This window comes from Eutrema salsugineum, unplaced genomic scaffold (genome assembly GCF_000478725.1).
Source record: "Eutrema salsugineum unplaced genomic scaffold, Eutsalg1_0 scaffold_10, whole genome shotgun sequence".
Lineage (NCBI taxonomy): Eukaryota > Viridiplantae > Streptophyta > Magnoliopsida > Brassicales > Brassicaceae > Eutrema > Eutrema salsugineum.
Genome location: NW_006256908.1, coordinates 3906177 through 3925232, shown reverse-complemented (window position 1 = coordinate 3925232; position 19056 = coordinate 3906177). Strand labels below are relative to the sequence as shown.

At 30.8% G+C, this 19056-nt stretch overlaps 2 protein-coding genes across 2 annotated transcripts; one reads left to right on the top strand and one right to left on the bottom strand.

The window, feature by feature from the left end:
* Positions 1-3773: 3773 nt before the first annotated feature.
* LOC112081525 lies at positions 3774-4298 on the bottom strand. The gene has a single exon (XM_024148279.1). The coding sequence runs from the start codon at positions 4296-4298 to the stop codon at positions 3774-3776; it is 525 nt and encodes a 174-aa protein (XP_024004047.1).
* A 7885-nt stretch (positions 4299-12183) lies between these two features.
* Positions 12184-13891, top strand: LOC18028056 (dof zinc finger protein DOF2.1). The gene is made up of 2 exons (XM_006409816.2): positions 12184-12329; positions 12787-13891. Exons 1-2 carry the CDS (start codon positions 12315-12317, stop codon positions 13639-13641), a joined length of 870 nt encoding a protein of 289 aa, XP_006409879.1. The 5' UTR covers positions 12184-12314; the 3' UTR covers positions 13642-13891.
* The last annotated feature ends 5165 nt before the right edge of the window (positions 13892-19056 follow it).

Here is a 19056-nt window from a genome sequence, read left to right as displayed (position 1 = left end):
TCTCGACCCAAACCATTCAGAAAAGAAAATATCTTCATGGATTCTTCAACATGTTATCCAATAGAACTGAGATTGTTACAAACAGCTTTGAACTCTCGACAGTAGACAGAAAAGGTTTTATCTTTCATTAAGAGAAGCTGAAGACGGCGTCTTAACTCAAACTCTCTCGCCATAGAGCTTTTGGTGAAGTTTGCAGCAAGAGCTTGCCACACCTTGTGAGAAGTAGACAAAGCATGAACTAAACCAAGGATTTCTTCTGAGAGAGTCCCAAAGATCCACGACTTGATGAGCTCATCAGTACAGATCCAGGCTTCATAAGCTGGATTTGGAGCTGCTACAACGACATTGTTGACATTCTGGACTACTGTTTCTGCAGGCTTGGGAAACTGGCCATTTATAAAACTAAGAAGCTTTTGAGAACAAAGTAACGACTCAAACTGAATTTTCGAAAAGAGATAGTTTGTCTTGCTAAGCTTAATAGTGACTGAGCTAGCGATATCAAAACTGGAGGGAAAAGGATATGGATCGAGTCTCTCTGCCATGACAGCACCAATTAGGGTTTAGTATAGCTTTGATACTATATGAATAAACCGAGAAGAAGATTCGTATAGTATATTTTACTAAATAACTTTTCAACTTAGAACTTTAGATTCAAAGGTCTGTCTTATTTATATTACCATAATAAGGATCTAGATTTTATCATTTTTACTGCTGTAATTTAACTTACCTATTTACCTAAAGATAAGAGTGTATTGAATGGGTTTGATAATACGATCATCTCATTCTGCTTTGCACACTTTGTCTCCTTTCTTCTAAACCTCTGTTTTGTCTTGTTGCACTTTACCAAAGAACCGTTGGAGCTTCTTGGATCGTTGGAGACACTTGGGCTTTGAGCTAACATTGCTGATGATGATTGGGCTTGTATACTTTCAATAATATGTGTCCAAAATCAGAGCTATATTTTGGGAGTATGGGCTATATATGTTTAGATTTTTTTTACAGCCGATCTGATGGGGAAAAAACAACACTGTCGCATGTAGATTCTTCACCAAGTAAATTTTGTTGGCAACCGTCTCAAATTGTTTAGAGACGTAATAAATGCATGTCAGATGGTTTAATGAGAACATTCGATAAAATGGAAATGATACATAGAGAAGATTAGCATAAGAAAAAAAATTGGTTCAGACAAATATAAGATTTTTAATAAAAAAAATAAATTCTTAGCATAAAAAATAAATGCATGAACACAGCGGCAAAACTATGACGCAAATAACCAAAATTAAAACAAAAACAAAAAATAATCGGATAATAAAAACGGCATTATCATTTCTTTGTTTGATAGTTTCAAACACTTGACCCAATGCACCACCGTACCTTGCATTCATATCGTTTTTTCTCCCACTAACCGAAAATCCTAAACCGTTATCTATTTTGGCTCTACGTGAGAAGACATGAATGATGATTTCATGAATTCATCACTTAAAAAAACGATATTTGTTTTCTTAAAAAAATACCGACAATTGCTAACTGAATACTCCTTCCATTTCATAATAAGTGTCATTCTAACACATTTCACACAGATTAAAAAATTAAGAAAATATACAAATATACTCCTAATTAATATACTTTTATAACATTTAATTATAAAGATTATTATCTTTAAATGAGGGATAAAACAAGAAATAAAAGTAAAAAGTTATATTAAAAATGCAAAATAACATTCTTTTTGAAAAAAAATGAAATCTAAAACGACACTTATTATGAAACAGAAAAAGTTTGTTATAATTTTTTGATTTTCATTTTAATTAACGCTTTAGGGCATTGCACTATAAATAAAAGGGAATCCCGAAATTTACTATAGCAAATTTGATGCAGGTTTTAATTTATGATATTCTAAGTAAATTATGTTTTGTAACATTTAGTTTAGTTTTAACTATGACTCTATGAGTTAATTACAAGTAAAAATATGTAAAATCATAACTTTTCTTATTGTGAAGAAGGGTATGCTATAAGAGATTAATTGTCGACGAAGTAATAGATCATCACTGCAGTGAGCTATTAACTTCGGCGATACTTTTCTTGTAGAGAAAGGAGAACAGTAATTAAATTGTTTAGAAAGAACATTAACTTATATGCGATGAATTGCAGACACACACACACAAAATTGAAGAGAAACATTTTGGGGCATCTATTTGTCTGATTGTAACAGTTTCTTCGTCGTCGCAAATAGTTTGTAAACGTTACATCGAGAATATTTTTTCAACTTCGTATTAGCCAAACATCTTGTTCATTTTTTATATATATTTATTTTTCGATTAGTAATTCTTTATTGTGGACGACAAAATTAATCATGTGTGATATATCTTTTCCTCGACGTATCATTCATCTCGATTCTTCTAAATTAAATAAAATATATCATCTCGATTTTGTATGTGTGTTTATCGGTTGTATTAGGCGCTAATACAAACAAAACAATTATTAAGAATTAAGATTTATAACAAAAATATATGTTAAATAATCTTAGTGAAAAATTCCCCCTCCCCACCCCCACCCCAAAAAAAAAACTCGTGGAATGTATAACCATTGTTTCAAAAAAAAAATCGTGTATTGTAGTTTCATGCATAATTTTAGTTACAATGCAACAACAAACTTCGAATTTATGTCAATGTGTTTCTAATTTTTTCAAATAAGTGAGTGATCCGAACACTTAATATTTGATACTTTTGTAAAATGAATGTAATCATTGAGTAGTTTAATTATCAATTTCTTAATAGATTTAAAACATGACAAACCATAGACACAAATTCAACTGAATAAATCAAAGTGGTTAAATAAAGTTTAATTTACAGACATTCAATATATTCTTAACAGAATAATTTGTTATCTTCTCGTCTTGCAGACAGTAAATACTAGTTTAGTTGAGTAAATACTAGTTTAGTTGAGTTTGTAAGATGTTAGATTATGTTTCTGTTTGAATTGACGGCAATAATAAGATTTCATAGAAATGCGAAATGATCCATTATATAATACTCAAATTGGGAAATAAACAAAACAAAATAAAAGGATGGATGATGGTTTGGTTTGGATTACTTTCCTCGTAAGTCGAAAAATATTCGTGTGTCGGTAGAAGGAAATGAGATTATGCCACGTGTCAGATCGAACTGTCGATCGATCTTTGTCGTAATTGGGACCCACAACGCACCGACTGATGGGTCCAAGAGGGCTAAGAGAGGCTAAGGCTGTTCCATTCAAATGTCCAATCTCTCTGGACCCCTTTGGATTTTGCATGCATCCTCAAAACTTGTGGACCCTTAGCCACTGTTACCTCTTGTCATTTCTTTTCCTTACGTGATGTGAAATATTATTGCTCCCATTAGTCCATTACGTATATTTCTCTATCTCTAATCTGTGAGTTGCTTTAGAATTGAGGATTCGTAGTTTGTTATATTAGGAAAGTAATCAAAAGATAATACGCCTTAGGTATCTAATTTCTACCATTTTAGTGAAAAAATGCCGAATAGATTGAAAATGAAATGAGTCATACAAGTTGAATAAACATGAAAATCTAGTGGGTATTAGACTAGTGATTTGAATAAATACCTTTAGATCCATTTTTATTTTATTTATTTATTTTTTTTTTTCATTATCCAACTATTACATCACTATTGGCCCGTTAAGGGAATGGTTCGAACAGCCCCCACAACTGATTCGCTATGAATGATTTGGGAAAAGATAAAGCTTTTTGCTCGAGCTCCTTTCGCTAGACTATCTGCTCAGACATTTGAACTCCTGGAGATATGGGAGAGAGTGAAGTCCAAAAAGCTTTCTCGTAATGTCCGAAAGATTTCCAACTCTGAAAGGAAGGATGACCAGTCTGATGGAGATTCTGCCATGCTTACCAGATCCAAGCAGTCGGTCTGAAAGTGGACGGATATAATATGTCTATCTCTCGCGCAAGACATTGCCCATAAGAGGCTCTCCAATTCGGCATGAAGGGCCGAAAGGCTTCTCCGACAGCCCTGAAGGCCAAAGATCTCTTCACTCCTATCCTTCCTAAGACTCCACCTGAGCCCACTCACTAGGCCGTTCTCTATCCAAGATGCATCGACCTGGCAGATCGGGAACCTCTGAGCATCAGGTAGAGATAACGGAGTTAGAGGAATGGGAGTAATCTCGTCTATTGCGTCCTCGTCTACTTCCGGTTTGTTTGCACTCCTCCAGCTTTCTGCTTCAATCTTTGCCTGGATTAAGGTATCTACCGGGGAAATTTCTTTTCCGTTAAAGATCTTGTCGTTCATGGCTTTCCAAATATACCATAGGATCCAAGGATAAATATCATTTTGTAGTGCCTAGTTCTTTTGTTTTCCAAAAGAGGAAGCTCATATTTTGGTAAATAGAGGTACTCGGGAAGAGGCACGGAAGGGACGGAAAGTCCGATAATGCCCAGACTTGTAAGGTCGGGGGACATAAAAATAGAAGATGGTTGATAGATTCTTCAGGGTTCCCGCAGCGGGGGCACCGCATATCCGTTCCCAAATGCCTTCGGTCAGGTTTTGGCAAGTAGCAATGCATCCTGATAAAGCTTGCCACATGAGATGTTTCATTTTTCCAGGTGTTCGTACTTTCCAAACATAACTTTGAAGGGCTGTAATACTTGGTTCTCCCACTACATCTGTATTTTGAGCAAGCTTCGCTCTTCTAATCAATTCATAACCCGATTTAACAGAATATATCCTTGATTTAGTGTGGTTCCATGCATATCCGTCTAGGGTACGGTTCCTAGTAGGTCTCAACCCAAGGATAAGCGAGACATCCTCAGGTTGGAAGCAGACTCTTAGGAGAGGCTCATCCCATTGTTTCGTATCTTGGTTGATAAGATGATATACTAGCATTCCTGGATCTTGAAAGCCGATTTGGGGGACTGCTCTTGGAGCTCGTGCTCTAACATCTGGAATCCAAGGCTCACTCCAAACTCTAGTGTTGAGTCCCGACCCGATTGTCTTCCTGAGTCCCAATTTGAGGTACGGTTTGGCAGCCAACATACTTCTCCATCCATAAGATGGTGAGTAGACTTTTCGGTCCTCTAATGGATCAGATTGTCGAAAGTATCTTCCTCTTAACACTCGAGCCAGAAGAGAGTTTGGATACTGAATGAGTCGCCATAGCTGCTTAGCTAGCAGAGCTAGGTTAAAATCGTTAAGATCCCTAAATCCAAGGCCTCCCATATCCTGAGGAATGCAAATCTTATCCCATGCAATCCAATGTATTCCACTGTTATTTTGTTTCGAGCTCCACCAAAAATTGGCAATGGCGCTACGGAATTTGTCTGTTATCCCCTGTGGAAGAAGAAAGCAAGACATGATGTAGGTCGGAACGGCTTGGGCCACTGATTTGATCTCAATCTTTTTTCCGCCTTTGGAAAGAAGTCTAGCAGACCAATTATTGACACGGGAACTTAGGCGATCATGGACAAAAGAGAAGACTTTCTTCTTTGATCCGCAGATTTGCTCTGGGAGACCTAGATACATGCCCATGCCACCTTCTGTCGAGATGCCGATGGTATTTTTAATAGCTCGTTTTTGGTTCGGATTCACTTTATTTCCGAACATGATGGATGATTTGCTCAGGTTAAGTTGTTGTCCTGATGCCGCTCCATAAGTGTTTAATATTCTGAGAATCTCTGCTCCTTGTTGTATGTTCGCTTTACAGAAAAACAGGCTATCATCAGCAAATAGTATGTGGGTCACTGGAGGGCTTGCTTGGGCCACCTTCAGCCCAGAAATACGTTCTTCTTCCTCAGCACCTTTGAGAAGAGAAATCAGACCTTCTGTGCACAATATAAAGAGGAAAGGGGGGAGATGATCTCTTTGTCTTAATCTCCTTGATGGTTTAATGTGTCATTTAGGTTCTCCATTAATAAGAACCCGATATAAATTCGAGGAGATGCAATACATAAATGACAATCTCGCTGAGAAGCCTAACTTAATCAGAAGGGTTTCGATAAAACTCCATTCCATTTTTATTAAAAACTATTTTAAGCAATTGATTTTTAGTGTTGTCAATATGTTTAATGGAAAATCTTAGTTAACAATACAAAATTTTCAATCTCATAGTTTTAAATAAAATTATAGAAAATTATAAATGAAAATCATAACAACTTTCAAAATTCACCATAAACTTTTTGAAACTCAAATTCTTCCAAATATTTAGTGTAATACAACTCTAAATTGTATATCTATTATTTTACTTTAGAGAAAAATACAATTAAGCATGAAAACGCATAAACAACATATTTATACAAAGTGAATTACTATATATATATGTATATTATAAGTTAGCTATCATCATTACAATTTTATACTTCTCTATGCATATTCCACGAAGTTTGTTTAGCTGAATATATAGTGACCAAAAAAGCAGATAAAATGTTTTTTTTATCATTTATACTTTAGCTAATAAAGTAAAAATTATTTAGATCATGTGTTATGACTGATAAAAACCCATCCACGTACCAAACCATTGTCCAAATCAATCATCAAATTAAAACAATCAACCAAAAAAAAAAACATGATGATGGAATTGTTTTTCTCCTTATCCACGCATAGAGATTCCTTCGCATTATTTGCACATACACAAACATCATATCAATATTTCATCAGACGGTGAAGATTCTTTTCTTCGCACAAACTGCTTCCCCACTTCAGAGAACACTGAGTGGCCCATTCTTCCAAAATTCCCCAAATATCACTCAAGTTGTTGTTATTATTATTCTAAAAATCTACACCATTATACTGTTTTCTTTGACTATAAAAAGATCAAATTTTGATTACACAAATTGTTTGACCGGTCAATGAAACATAGTTGGGTCCATTTCCCTGACTTCTCTATCTTACAGATGCATCCCAATGTGATCAGCAGCTTTCTTTATCATCCTAATATTATTTGTTTTATCCTAACTTTTAGTCTCCTTTAAATTCATTTCTTTTCCTATAACTATCTTACCATAATTAAACTCTTTCCTTTAAAAACGAAATCACATTTATCCAGATAACCGAAAAAAGTAAAAATATACATTCAAGTTAGATGCCTTTGTACCTAAGACCAATTTGGAAATTTGAATAGAAAGCAAGTACAGATTCCCCGTTATGCCTTTTTCGTAGTTATTGTGATTTTTTTTTCTTGCCAAGTTTTTAGTGTGATTCTAGTATATATAAATGGATATTAAGAAGACGATTCACATATTTACTAAACGAATGTTGATATACGAATGTTATGAATTAGACGATTTAAAAAACTTTCACATATTGGTATATAAAAAACCACTTTCACATGTCCTTCAATAGAAAAAAGAAAGAAAGAATATCGTGAAGTTGGTATGATGTCTTCTAGGTTATGAATATGAAATCGATTATATGCTTTTATCTAATATAAACACAGGCACCAAAATTTATATAACTAAAGAAACACTCATATCCAAATATATAAAATAAACAGAGAAGCAAGAAACTTTGTAAAAGTCTCTTCAATCGATTGGTTTTGTCGAGTTATTTTGGAATCAACAACATTCAAAAACATGTTTCTGTTTGTTGGATTAATAAAAAAAAAACATATGACACACTGAAGACATGCTTCGTAGTTAGGTACTCAACGGTTGTAAATGCTAATACTCATCCATCTTCAAGGATTATGATGATGACGATACGAACTCCATTGTTAGACCTACAATAGCTTAGCGCCTCCTACTATCAATAAATTCGCTCACTACCTGGTCCATATATAATTATCATATGTGTTGCTGATTATTTTTCGTTTTGTAACAAAATTATAAATCGCTTATTTGTTATAGCGTAAATTGTTGTTGTTTTAATAATAGCACATTAAAATTTGATGAGTTATTCAGTTATGACGTACGCGTATCCATCTTTTCACAATTTAAGATTTTTGAAAGAAAACATACAAATCAGGCTTTTACAATTCCGAAAGTTCAAAACTAAACTACCTCCATAAGAGATTAGGGCCATGTTTTAAGTACCAAAAAGGAAAAAAAAATCTGTTAAATTTCTAAACTGACACAATTGCTCTTCACATGTATACAAGTTAGTTAGTTGCGGCTTCATCGTTGCTGAAGTCACTGAACTCCAACATGTTGCTTGTCGATCGAATTGTATCTATCCAAATATCCAATTGATGTCAGAATATGCAAACATTCTTTGTTACTAACTGATGTGAAAAGAAAATTGTCTTATTGCGGAATATTATTGTTTTAGTATTCCGACATAATATTAGTATTTCGGTTTGTTATCTTTGGCATCTTTTGTCAATCCTCTCTTTATTTTATCTTTTGTTTTTCGTTTTTTCTGATGAGAGTTCAGAAATTTATTTGTAAGCTTAATAAAAGGGTTCGTCATTTTCATATGTTTTTGTGGTTAAAAAATATACAACAAACGAAGGAAAAAAAAATCAAATAATTAAAACTAAAAGATATGGCTGATACCAATCTGATTGGATCGATAGAATTCCGATTACCGTAGAGCACATGCAAACCACTAATTCAGTGTAGTTGTCTAGCTATAAAAAGGGAAACATCTTTAAATTATTACAAACCTAAAATACACTTATCCAGTTATCGAATAACTTTTTTTTTCCCTTACGATACAGGTGTATTAAAATTATAATTATTTGATCCGACTGATAATATGCCGTCTAATTATGATATCATCCCTTCAAGTACTTAGATTTTGAATGGCACACTTTTATTTAGCATGTTTACAAATATACTAATATATAGATCATAGATGAAACCATAACCATCATTTAATTTGATTGTTAAATAATGACTTTTCTCCTTTTCAATATTTTTATTGGTATATAACTTTTTTGAAACAAAAACAACAATGAGACTTGAGGTAGTTATTCAAGTATAAATTGTCAGATATCATTGTCCTTCACTATATTATTTGCCGTGATGAATATAGTATACGATTAGTTAATTTGTATTTTTCTTATGTAGACTAATACACATTTACCAAATTGGATTACTGAGAAGGACCAGCTGCTTCATAATCTTCTGTATCAGATCCATCATGGACCCCACCCCTCCTCCAAACATCATTACTTTCTCGCTAATTATACCTTTTTTGATCCCTCATGGCCTTAATTATTTACTACTATTAGTATTACATAAGAAAAACTAGGGTTTTTTGCCAAAATTAAAAAATTTCTATTAAAAAGTATTTTATTTGTTTTGTTTTCATAAATATATAATTTTCTTTTTATCATGTTTCGATTCTGTAATTTAATTGAGTTACGGAATTGAAACATAAATAATAGCTTAGGGTGGAGTACTACTAAGTAGTAAATACTAGAGAACAAAGAATCAACAATAAGCCAGTAAGCAAGCCACCAACGTCACTGACTCGTGAAACAAATAAGTAGCATTACCTGTAACTGTAACTCACTGATTGGCATACATTTATTTTTATATATGACCTAAGAAACATTACTCTTTTTTTGGTCCAAAAAATTACTATATTAAATATATGAAAAACATAAGAAAAGAGTAACAAAAGAAAACACATAATAAGAAGAAAATAGGAATGAATCAATCAACATTTTCTATCCTGTGTGTTCGCTAACTAATTGGCCCCCACGCGCTACCTAACAAGGACCGTATAATTGTACAGCTGCGCCGCATCCGATTCATTCATTAACACAGACATAACAATCGTTTAAGATTGTCTTAGACCTCCTAAAACCGTCTAAACCCGTCATATCTCTCTTAATAACAAAATGGTTCATTGCAGCTCTTAGAAGATAACCATCATGAACAATAAACACTTCTCTCTTAGGTTTCTATTCCACCTTTTAGAAGATAATAATCATTATTCTAACTCTTGGAAGTTTAAATAACGTATATATTCATAGCGTATAGAGAAGAAATGGTATGGAATTTGAATTGAGAATGGGGTTGGGGTTGGTTGATGGTGATGGTGGCTATTGGTGTGGCAGGGTCCACATGTATAGTTGAACCCACGCCAGATTCGATCATCTTGACTTCTATGTACAATAATATACGTTTATGTGTACGACCCAAATATAACTATCTTATTTTTATTCATTACCACCATTCATTGTCTTGATATTAGATTCTTTTTGGAGTGAGCAGATATAGACTTTGAAAATTTTATGCATTACTAAATAATAATCTGAGTGGTGATATATATAACCACATATACTACTATGTTTTAACATATATATATTATATTTCCAAGAGAGACTTCATATCTTCAAATTTGAAGTTTTATACACTCCAAAAAAGATTTTATATCTTTAAATTTTAAATATTTGAACAGTGGCACTTCATATTTTAAAGTTTGCTATTCAGATTTTCAAATTGAAATTTCATCTTTCTTTTGCATTTTATACTTTACAATTATCTATTTTTTTAAATAATGTTTTAAGTTATGTTTGTTTATCATTTTAATTTTATGTTTTATAATTATTTCACATATATTTTTATAATTATAATTTCACATACACAATTAAAAAAAATTAAAACAACTTAAATTTCAAAAATATCACATAAATTACAAAAAGTAAAGTAAAAGACACATAAATATCAGATAATATTATTAAGCAATTTAATATAACATAAAACAGATTTAAACACCAAAAAATAATTTAGTAGTTTTTTTTTGCAACTTTTAATTTTGTTTGTGTGCTCCTTATCATATTAATGATATTTTAATAATCAATTTTGTTTTTGATTTTTCTTTAATGTACATTTTATAGTTATTTATAAAATTTAATAAATTTAATTAGTTATGCTGAAAAATTAAGAATTATAATGTAAAACATAATTTTTTTGAAGTTTATTTTGAAGTGTCATTTTGGAAGAGAAACACTTAAAATTTCAAATTTGAAAATTTTTAAACTTCAAATATGAAGTCTTTCTTGGAGATGCCCTTAAATGTTGAACTAACTTTTTTTGTCAGTTAGAAGAAATTTATAGTGAAATTAAGCATATATATTCTTTGATTATGGTGTTTTGCAGTGTCTCTTTTGAGATATTTCTCTTGTCATATAATTTTGCTCTTTTTATATATTTGTTATATTATTGCTAATCTATTATATAATAAGAGAGTTTTCTTTCCTCTTAGAGTGTCCACATCAGCATCATTAAAAAGAATCTATTTTAAATATTTATTTATTAAAATAATAATTATATTTCTTAATATATTTCAAATTTATATCAGTAAAATCTAATACTAAATTCATAAATTTAGAATGTTATACAGATTAATGAATAAAATAAAACTTAACTGATATAAAATGGACTATATATATATATATATTTTTTTTTTTAAGTAAAAACGAAATATTTTTGAAAGAAAAAAAATTAGACAAAACGACAATAATTAATAAAAAATTAAGAAGATGAATAAAAAAATAAAAGTAGAAAGAAAAAGAAAATGGAAAATATATAAAAAAAGACACATAAAGATGAAGTAAATAAAAAAGAAGTAAAAGAAGAAGAATACATACCAAATAGATAAAAATAAGAGATGAAACAAAATTAAAAAAAAAAATAAAAGATAAAAATTAAGAAAAAAAGACAAATGTGATAAATTAGCTATTCAACAGTTTGTAATAATAGCTATTACTTCCTATTTTTTTTTAAATTTAACATTAATATATAAGTCTGCGCGAAGCGCGGGATCAATATATAGTGCTATTAATTGTCTACTTCCTTCCTTTTTCAAAAATTGTATTCTTGTTCTTTCTAGATTAAGAAATCACTTTTTCTATTTTAATATCTTACAAATAAGTTTGAGAAGAAAGATCCTCCTTGCGTTTCCATTTTAAATGATATGCCAAAATTACGTCAAAAATGATATGTCAAAGAGTTAAAATTCTAAGTTTGCACCAAAAGAAAAGTTAATTTTCAATAAAAGTATTTGTTAACGTAAATTGTATAAAGACGTTTGGTTTAGCAAAAAAAAAAAAATAAAGACGTAGCAAAAGTTCATCGACTTAAATGTGAAAAATACGAAGGATTAAAAATTAACAAGTAGCTACAAGAAGAGAAAAACATAGTATTTTTTTAAAGGACCCACTTTCTCATGTTTTGCATTATATATTATGAAATGGTGCTCTTCTCTATTCATATCTTGCTCACCACTTTTCATCAAACTTCTCTCTCTCTATCTCTCTTCGGTTCCCTGGTTCTTTTGGAGTTTGAGCAAAATAACAAACATTACTGGTAATTATTACTAGAAACTAAGTAATCGTTGCTTCGATCCTTTGTTGCATGAATGGATCCTCAGCAGGTAGTTTTATTGTTCTATCATTTTAAAGTTTGTAAAGAAATTTGTTTGTTTGTTTGTTAATTTTGAGCTCTCTTAGTTATCCATCCCCCAAAATTTAAACCTCAAACACTTAAAAATCATGTCAAATTAAATCTTGGAAGATCATTACAACTTCTACTCATAGCTACCAAAAACATTCATCAAGATCTATATCAATTGTTAGTTTAGTGACTCATAGCAACCAAAAACATTCAACAAGATCTTTGTCAATTGTTAGTTTAGTGATTGATATATTAACTCGATTACCCTTAGTTCCTAAGCTTATCTCAAAATCCACATACATAGACAAGATGGTATATAACTAGAATTATTGTCGGTATAAGAATCGGCGCCACGTCATTCCATAGTCGGTTATATAAAGAAAATCATCATTACTCACTCGTCATCAAAATTTAATTAAATTTGTTTGAATGTGCAGGAAATCTCAAACGAGACATTGGAAACTATATTGGTGAACTCAACAAAAGGAAGCAACAATAACAATAAGAAAATGGAAGAAGAAATGAAGAAGAAACAAGGAAGAGGAGAATTAGGAGGAGAAGCTCAAAAGTGTCCAAGATGTGAATCTCCAAACACAAAGTTTTGTTACTACAACAACTATAGTCTCTCTCAACCTCGTTACTTCTGCAAATCTTGTCGGAGATATTGGACTAAAGGTGGTACTCTCCGTAACGTCCCCGTAGGTGGTGGTTGTCGTCGAAACAAACGATCTTCTTCCTCCTCCACAGCTTTCTCCAAGAACAACAATAAGCCTATCAGTTTCCATAATGATCCACTTCACAACCCTTTAATTACGGGAATGCCATCGTCTTTTGGTTATGACTCCATTGATCTCAACCTCGCTTTCGCTAGTCTTCATAAGCATTCCTCTTCTCAGGCCACGCCTTCTTTTGGGTTTGGAGGCGATCTTTCTATTTATGGAAACTCAACGAACACACACTCTGATGTGTTCGGAAATGGAGCGATCTTCGGAGGAGGGCAAAACGGTAATTTTAACAATGGTAGTTTGTGTTATGGGTTTATGTCCGGAAATGAAAATGAAAGCAAGAATTCGTCTTTGGGGTTTTCTTTGGAGGGGAATGAGAGAAAGCAAGAGAATGTGAACAATAACAACAATATTTCAGCGAATCAAAGCAAGGTTCTGTGGGGATTTCCTTGGCAGATGACCGGAGATTCTGCCGGAGTTGTGCCGGAGGTTGATCCCGGAAGGGAAAGCTGGAATGGGTTGGCTTCGTCTTGGAATAATGGTTTACTCAACACTCCTTTGGTCTAAGATCAAGATCATTATAATGAATAAATAATATTACTATATATTAAAGCTCATGTCATCACATGTTTTGTATACCACTTTCACTATAAGGGGGATGTTTGGTTTTTAATTTCTAGGGTTTCTGTCTCTTTTTAGATTCTTGATCTTCTTCGTTGAGACAAAGACCAAATAGTACTCTTTCTTTATTTTTTCTTAAAAACAATATTTCTTCTTTGGTTTGTAATTTAACGGTGGTTTGGTTGGTTAATTACTTGTTATTTATGATGGATTTTTTTGTTCTTATGCTTTTAATTTATTATGACATGATATTAGTCATGATAATAGTTATAAAAGATAGGTCGTGACATAAACAAATAAGCTTGACGCATTAGCGCAAAATATATCGCAATTTCTTCCATATAACGCAATCAATAAAAATAGTTTGATTTATTAACCTTTGTAATATATATATATATATATGTTTAGGATTATTGAATATAGGGACCCTTGTATATATATAAAAAGTGGTATCTAGTTCTACATAAATTGGCATATAGTTTAGGGAATTTTTTTGCTGTAACACGGAGAATTAAAAATTCGTACTAAAATCTGATATTGTTGATTAGGTTAACATGTCCATCAACATTCCACTGGGTTGTGTCAGAGGGAAAAAACATTGGATTTTGAAATGTGAGTGGTGAGTTTCAAGAAATTCTGTCATGATTGCTTCGTATTTGCCAGGTAGATATTTGGACACTACTTTTACTATATTTAATTATTGTTTTGTACTCTCTCTATTTCTCTCTATTTTATTGTAGTTGATTTTTTAGATTTTTTTCTTGTTTTATAATATTTGATTTCTTATATATAATTAATGCATGTTTCTTCTTTAAATTGAATGAATAATATTAATGCATGTTATTTTACTTCATTAATGCACAGATAAAAAAGAAAAAGTAATAATAAAATAATAAAATCAGTTGTAAAAGTAACTTAATTAACAAAAATAAACAATAAATAATTGAATATTTATAGTTTTTTTAATTTGTATATAAATATTTAAAAAATCAACTATAATGAAGAAAAAAAATATATAATAGGACTTACGAGTATATTTTAATTATTAAATTGATTTGAATATAATTGGTTGATGATCGGCCATATTGGAGGATTTTTATAATCAAAATCTCTTGTACAGAATCAAATCTAACACAGAGATATGAGCGTGACGACCTAGGGCACTTAAATTTAACAAGTCTACATAGATGCAGTAAACTAAAATTTCTTAGTTTGAAAATGTACATTCTCTATAGGGTCCAACTAATAAAAAAACATAACTGTTGTATAAGATCCCCGAGTTTGAAATTTGGCATGATTTTAAAAAGTTTAATATTTTGGATTCATAGGTTGCCTACCGACAAAAGAGTCAAAATTGGTACGAGGCAGGGAACCATATGTTTTATTCTTATATACAAAACAAATTTGATTGTCAAATTATTGGTTTTGTTTGTCTGATTGGATTTAAAAAATAATAATTAAGAATGTAAATAATAAGGTTTACTAATTTCTAACACACATATATATATATATTACTTCACATATGTATACATTTAGGTATTTGATTTGAAAAGTAAAAGTTAAACAAGTGTAATTACTTGTAAGCTGTAACTATAATGAATACGATAAATTATGATATTGTTAAATTTAGGCTGGTTTATAGTGTATTTTTTTAAAATTACTTGTAAGTTAAATATGTGTAATTACTTGTAAGTTGTAACTATAATGAATACGACAAATTATGATATTGTTAAATTTAGGATTGGTTCATAGTATATTTTTTATAAAAAAAAATCGTGGATTTTCTAAAGATTGTCTTCCAAAGACCAATTATTTTATTAAAGCTTTACATTCAAATATACGTTTGGAAATATTTTAAATTTAAAGCACGGTTAAGTGGATAAGAAAACTCGACAAGAAATTTTTATTTGAAAATTATCATTGGACCAAAGCAACTTGGTTGAGAGTTTCATAATGTTTTTGGCCCGAAGACAAAATTATTAGATTTGGAGGCTATTCTTAAACACATTTGAAAGAACAAATCCCCATCTATTGTAAACTTAGGCTTTGATTACTCCACCGTAGAACCATGTAAACTCTTACGCTGCCATTACACCTGATGCAATATCTCAACTTTAAAGTTTTAAATATTTGAAAATGATTTATCTTAAAATGACAATAAATTTTGATGACATATTGTTCAAAACTATGTAATTTGGATTTGAGATTATTGAAAAGTAATGCTTAAAATATTTTTGATAAGAGTGGATTTGAATGTCTTTTCTAAATCATCAGTCCAATAATCTTTTATTTAAAGATATAGTTACAAATATTATAATAAAGAGAAGTTTTTGAATCTGTAATAAACACTCCCTTAAATTTATTCAAAATTATCAAATTAAATAATCTTAAAACTTACCAAAATCCAACACTAACAAAATCAACACACGTACTCCTAACGTTAATTTTTAGTTTGTTCCCGTTGCCATCACGCAAGCAGCTAAAAGAAGAGTAGTAATATACAATGAAGAAGAGATCATCTCTTGTTTTATTTTCTTAAAAGTAATTTCATAACAAGAATGTTTCATAAAGATGTCTATGTTCAAGCATCACAAGCAATGAATGTAAAAGCATAACCAATAGTAGAACTTTTAAAATATGTGCATTTTCTATGGTCGGTGTATTACACTTGCTTGCACAAAGAAATAGAAATAAAACAAAATTCGTGTATGATCGGTAGTCGGAGTTTTGCAGTTTTTACGTTTCAGGGATTTGGGTCTCTTTTTTAATGGGCTGTACAATTCGTTAATTGTCTCAAAATTTCCTCCTCTCTTCGAATTGGGAGCTTGTATTTGGGAGTCATCATATACAGGCCTGGACATAGGTTAAAGATTGTTGGGCTTTAGGTTTGAAAACATATTTGAATTTTATGGATGTAGTGGGCTAACTCTCATCTGCATTGCTTTAGGTTCAATTTCAAACCTTTTGTTTGCACCTTTTTTTTTTGTGAATTGTTCTTTTCTTTTTATAATCCTGTTTATAATTGGTCGTTTTGTTTCTTCCTTTAATCCCAGTTAAATCAGGACCAGTAATGTACTAATGTGTTTGTTTTTTCTAATTTTTCTTTTAGCTAGTGTTTATATTTTCTTTTGAAGTTTTTGTTTGATTGTCGTATCTAGGGGTCTTTAGACATTTTTTAATATTTGTAGGCTTGGTCACATTTTAGGTCGTCTCACTCTCTAGCCTTGAGCTTCTGGATCACATTTGGATTTGAAAATGCAACTAACGAGAAGCTTGAAAGCATGAAGGATAATGACCGATCACATTGATAATTTTGTTACAAAATATTTGGTCATTTTGGTTGGCTGTATATAGTGAAGAGTTGGTTTGCATAGTAGGGTTTGGACTGGTCTTGAATTCTTAGTTGATTCCAATTAAAAACATTGGTTTATAAAAACTATACTCCTCTTTTTTTTTTCTGTAAGAAACACTAAATAAAATGCTATTTTTTGTCTTTAAGAAACACTAAAAAAATATCATTTTTTTGTCTAAGCACTAAATAAAATGCTGTGAACGAAAGGGACTTGAACCCATCAACTAACAATAAATGTATATGGGTTTTGCTGGCTAAAAAAGAAGAAGAGGTTTTCTGACTTGTGTGTGTGTGTTTCCCATTGACACATTTATAATGTTAAAAAAGGTTTTTTTTGTGTGTGTGGGAAATTGGATGTAACATTACTGCTGCTTCATTCCATGTGGGTCTATTAATTTCCCTTTTCATCTCAACAATTCAAAGCAATAAATTATAGCTTCTAACAAATTTTGTTTTCTTCTATATAATACTCCATCTGTACCATAATATACTATAAGATATTTTAATGAGAAGTATGAAAAGTATATTTTCTTATTTTTGTCATAAAATAATTTAATATATAAATTAAAAATAATTTCTCCAATTATTAAAAACGTCTTAATACTCCTTCTAATTTTTAGTTTTTTTTTTCTGTTCTCAATGATATTTTCAACTTTTATTGAAATAATTAGTTTCTTTTTAACCATTTATATTCTGCATATTGTTTTATCATTGGTTGAATTTTGTTTAAATGAATAGTAAATGATGTTTTAGTATAGAAAAAAACAAAATTATATGAAGAATTAATATGTATGCAAAAACTTTAATTATCACTTATAAAAAAAACTGAAAAGGTATGATTGTCACACATGATCCAATAGTTAAGATAGTACTCCTTCTGTTCAGAATTATTTGATGTTTAAAGTTTTTGCACACAGTTTAAGGATTCATTTAATTTTTATTTTTTCTATACTAAAAATATTATTTATAATCCATTTAAATATCATTCAGCCAATAAGAAGACAATCTGCAGAATATAAAATGTCAAAAACTATAAAAATTCATTAAATTTTGCATTGAAAAGTGAAAACATCAAATAATTCTGAACAAAAAAAACCTTCTAAAACATCAAATAATTCTGAACAGAGGGAGTACAATATAATTTTGATTGGTATCATACTCTCTTCATTTCACAAAGAGAGTGTTGGTAATAACACTAATAATGGTAAAACATGATAGTAACAGTAAAACACGAGAATACCAATGACCTACAAAACAAAATCGATAGAAAAACACTTGGCGTTATAACAATTAAAACCATCAACGTGTATTAAATGCTTGATAGTTGAATGCTTTTTTGTTTTGTTAAACTGATAGATGAATGGTAACAAAATCAATCCATTAATAAGGTTAAGACTGGAATTTGTTTTTAAAATTTGTATTGGATACCAAAAATAACTTATATTTTGAAACAAAATATAAATATTAAAACAATATATATTTTGAAACGAAGGAAGTGTGAAATTTGAGTGAGTGAGTCAAATACTTGAGTATAAAAACACTGAGGCAAGACATCATTAATTATAAATTCTTGCGTCAAATACTAGTACTGAGTGTACAAAAATTGGCTACATCATCAACTAGAATTTAATGAGGCTATCATCATTAATTAGAATTTGGGAATTAAGATAGAAGAATTCGGGTCTCTAAGTCCATTGGAATGTTCATTAAATGGTAGTCAATATAGTCCTTCAATTCTCTTGATGCATACTTGGCACACTCTAGGTTTTTGCCTGTTAAAAAGGGAAACTCTTACAAATCATCTATTAAATTCTTAAGAGAACGATACCTTTGACCAGTATTTATACTCAAATGAGTAGTACAGTACTATTTGTAAAATAAAAAAATTGAATTGAATGTGATTATGAATTTATGATGAGCTTTCTCATTCACTCTATCGCATCATTTATGAGCAATCACAGATGCTAATACTGACCAGTTTGAACGTACCAACGCTGTATCTCTCAGAC

What these genes read in the sequence shown, in the direction of transcription:
- LOC112081525 (XM_024148279.1), bottom strand. Translation starts at nt 4,298, where the DNA reads ATGAACGACAAGATCTTTAACGGAAAAGAAATTTCCCCGGTAGATACC.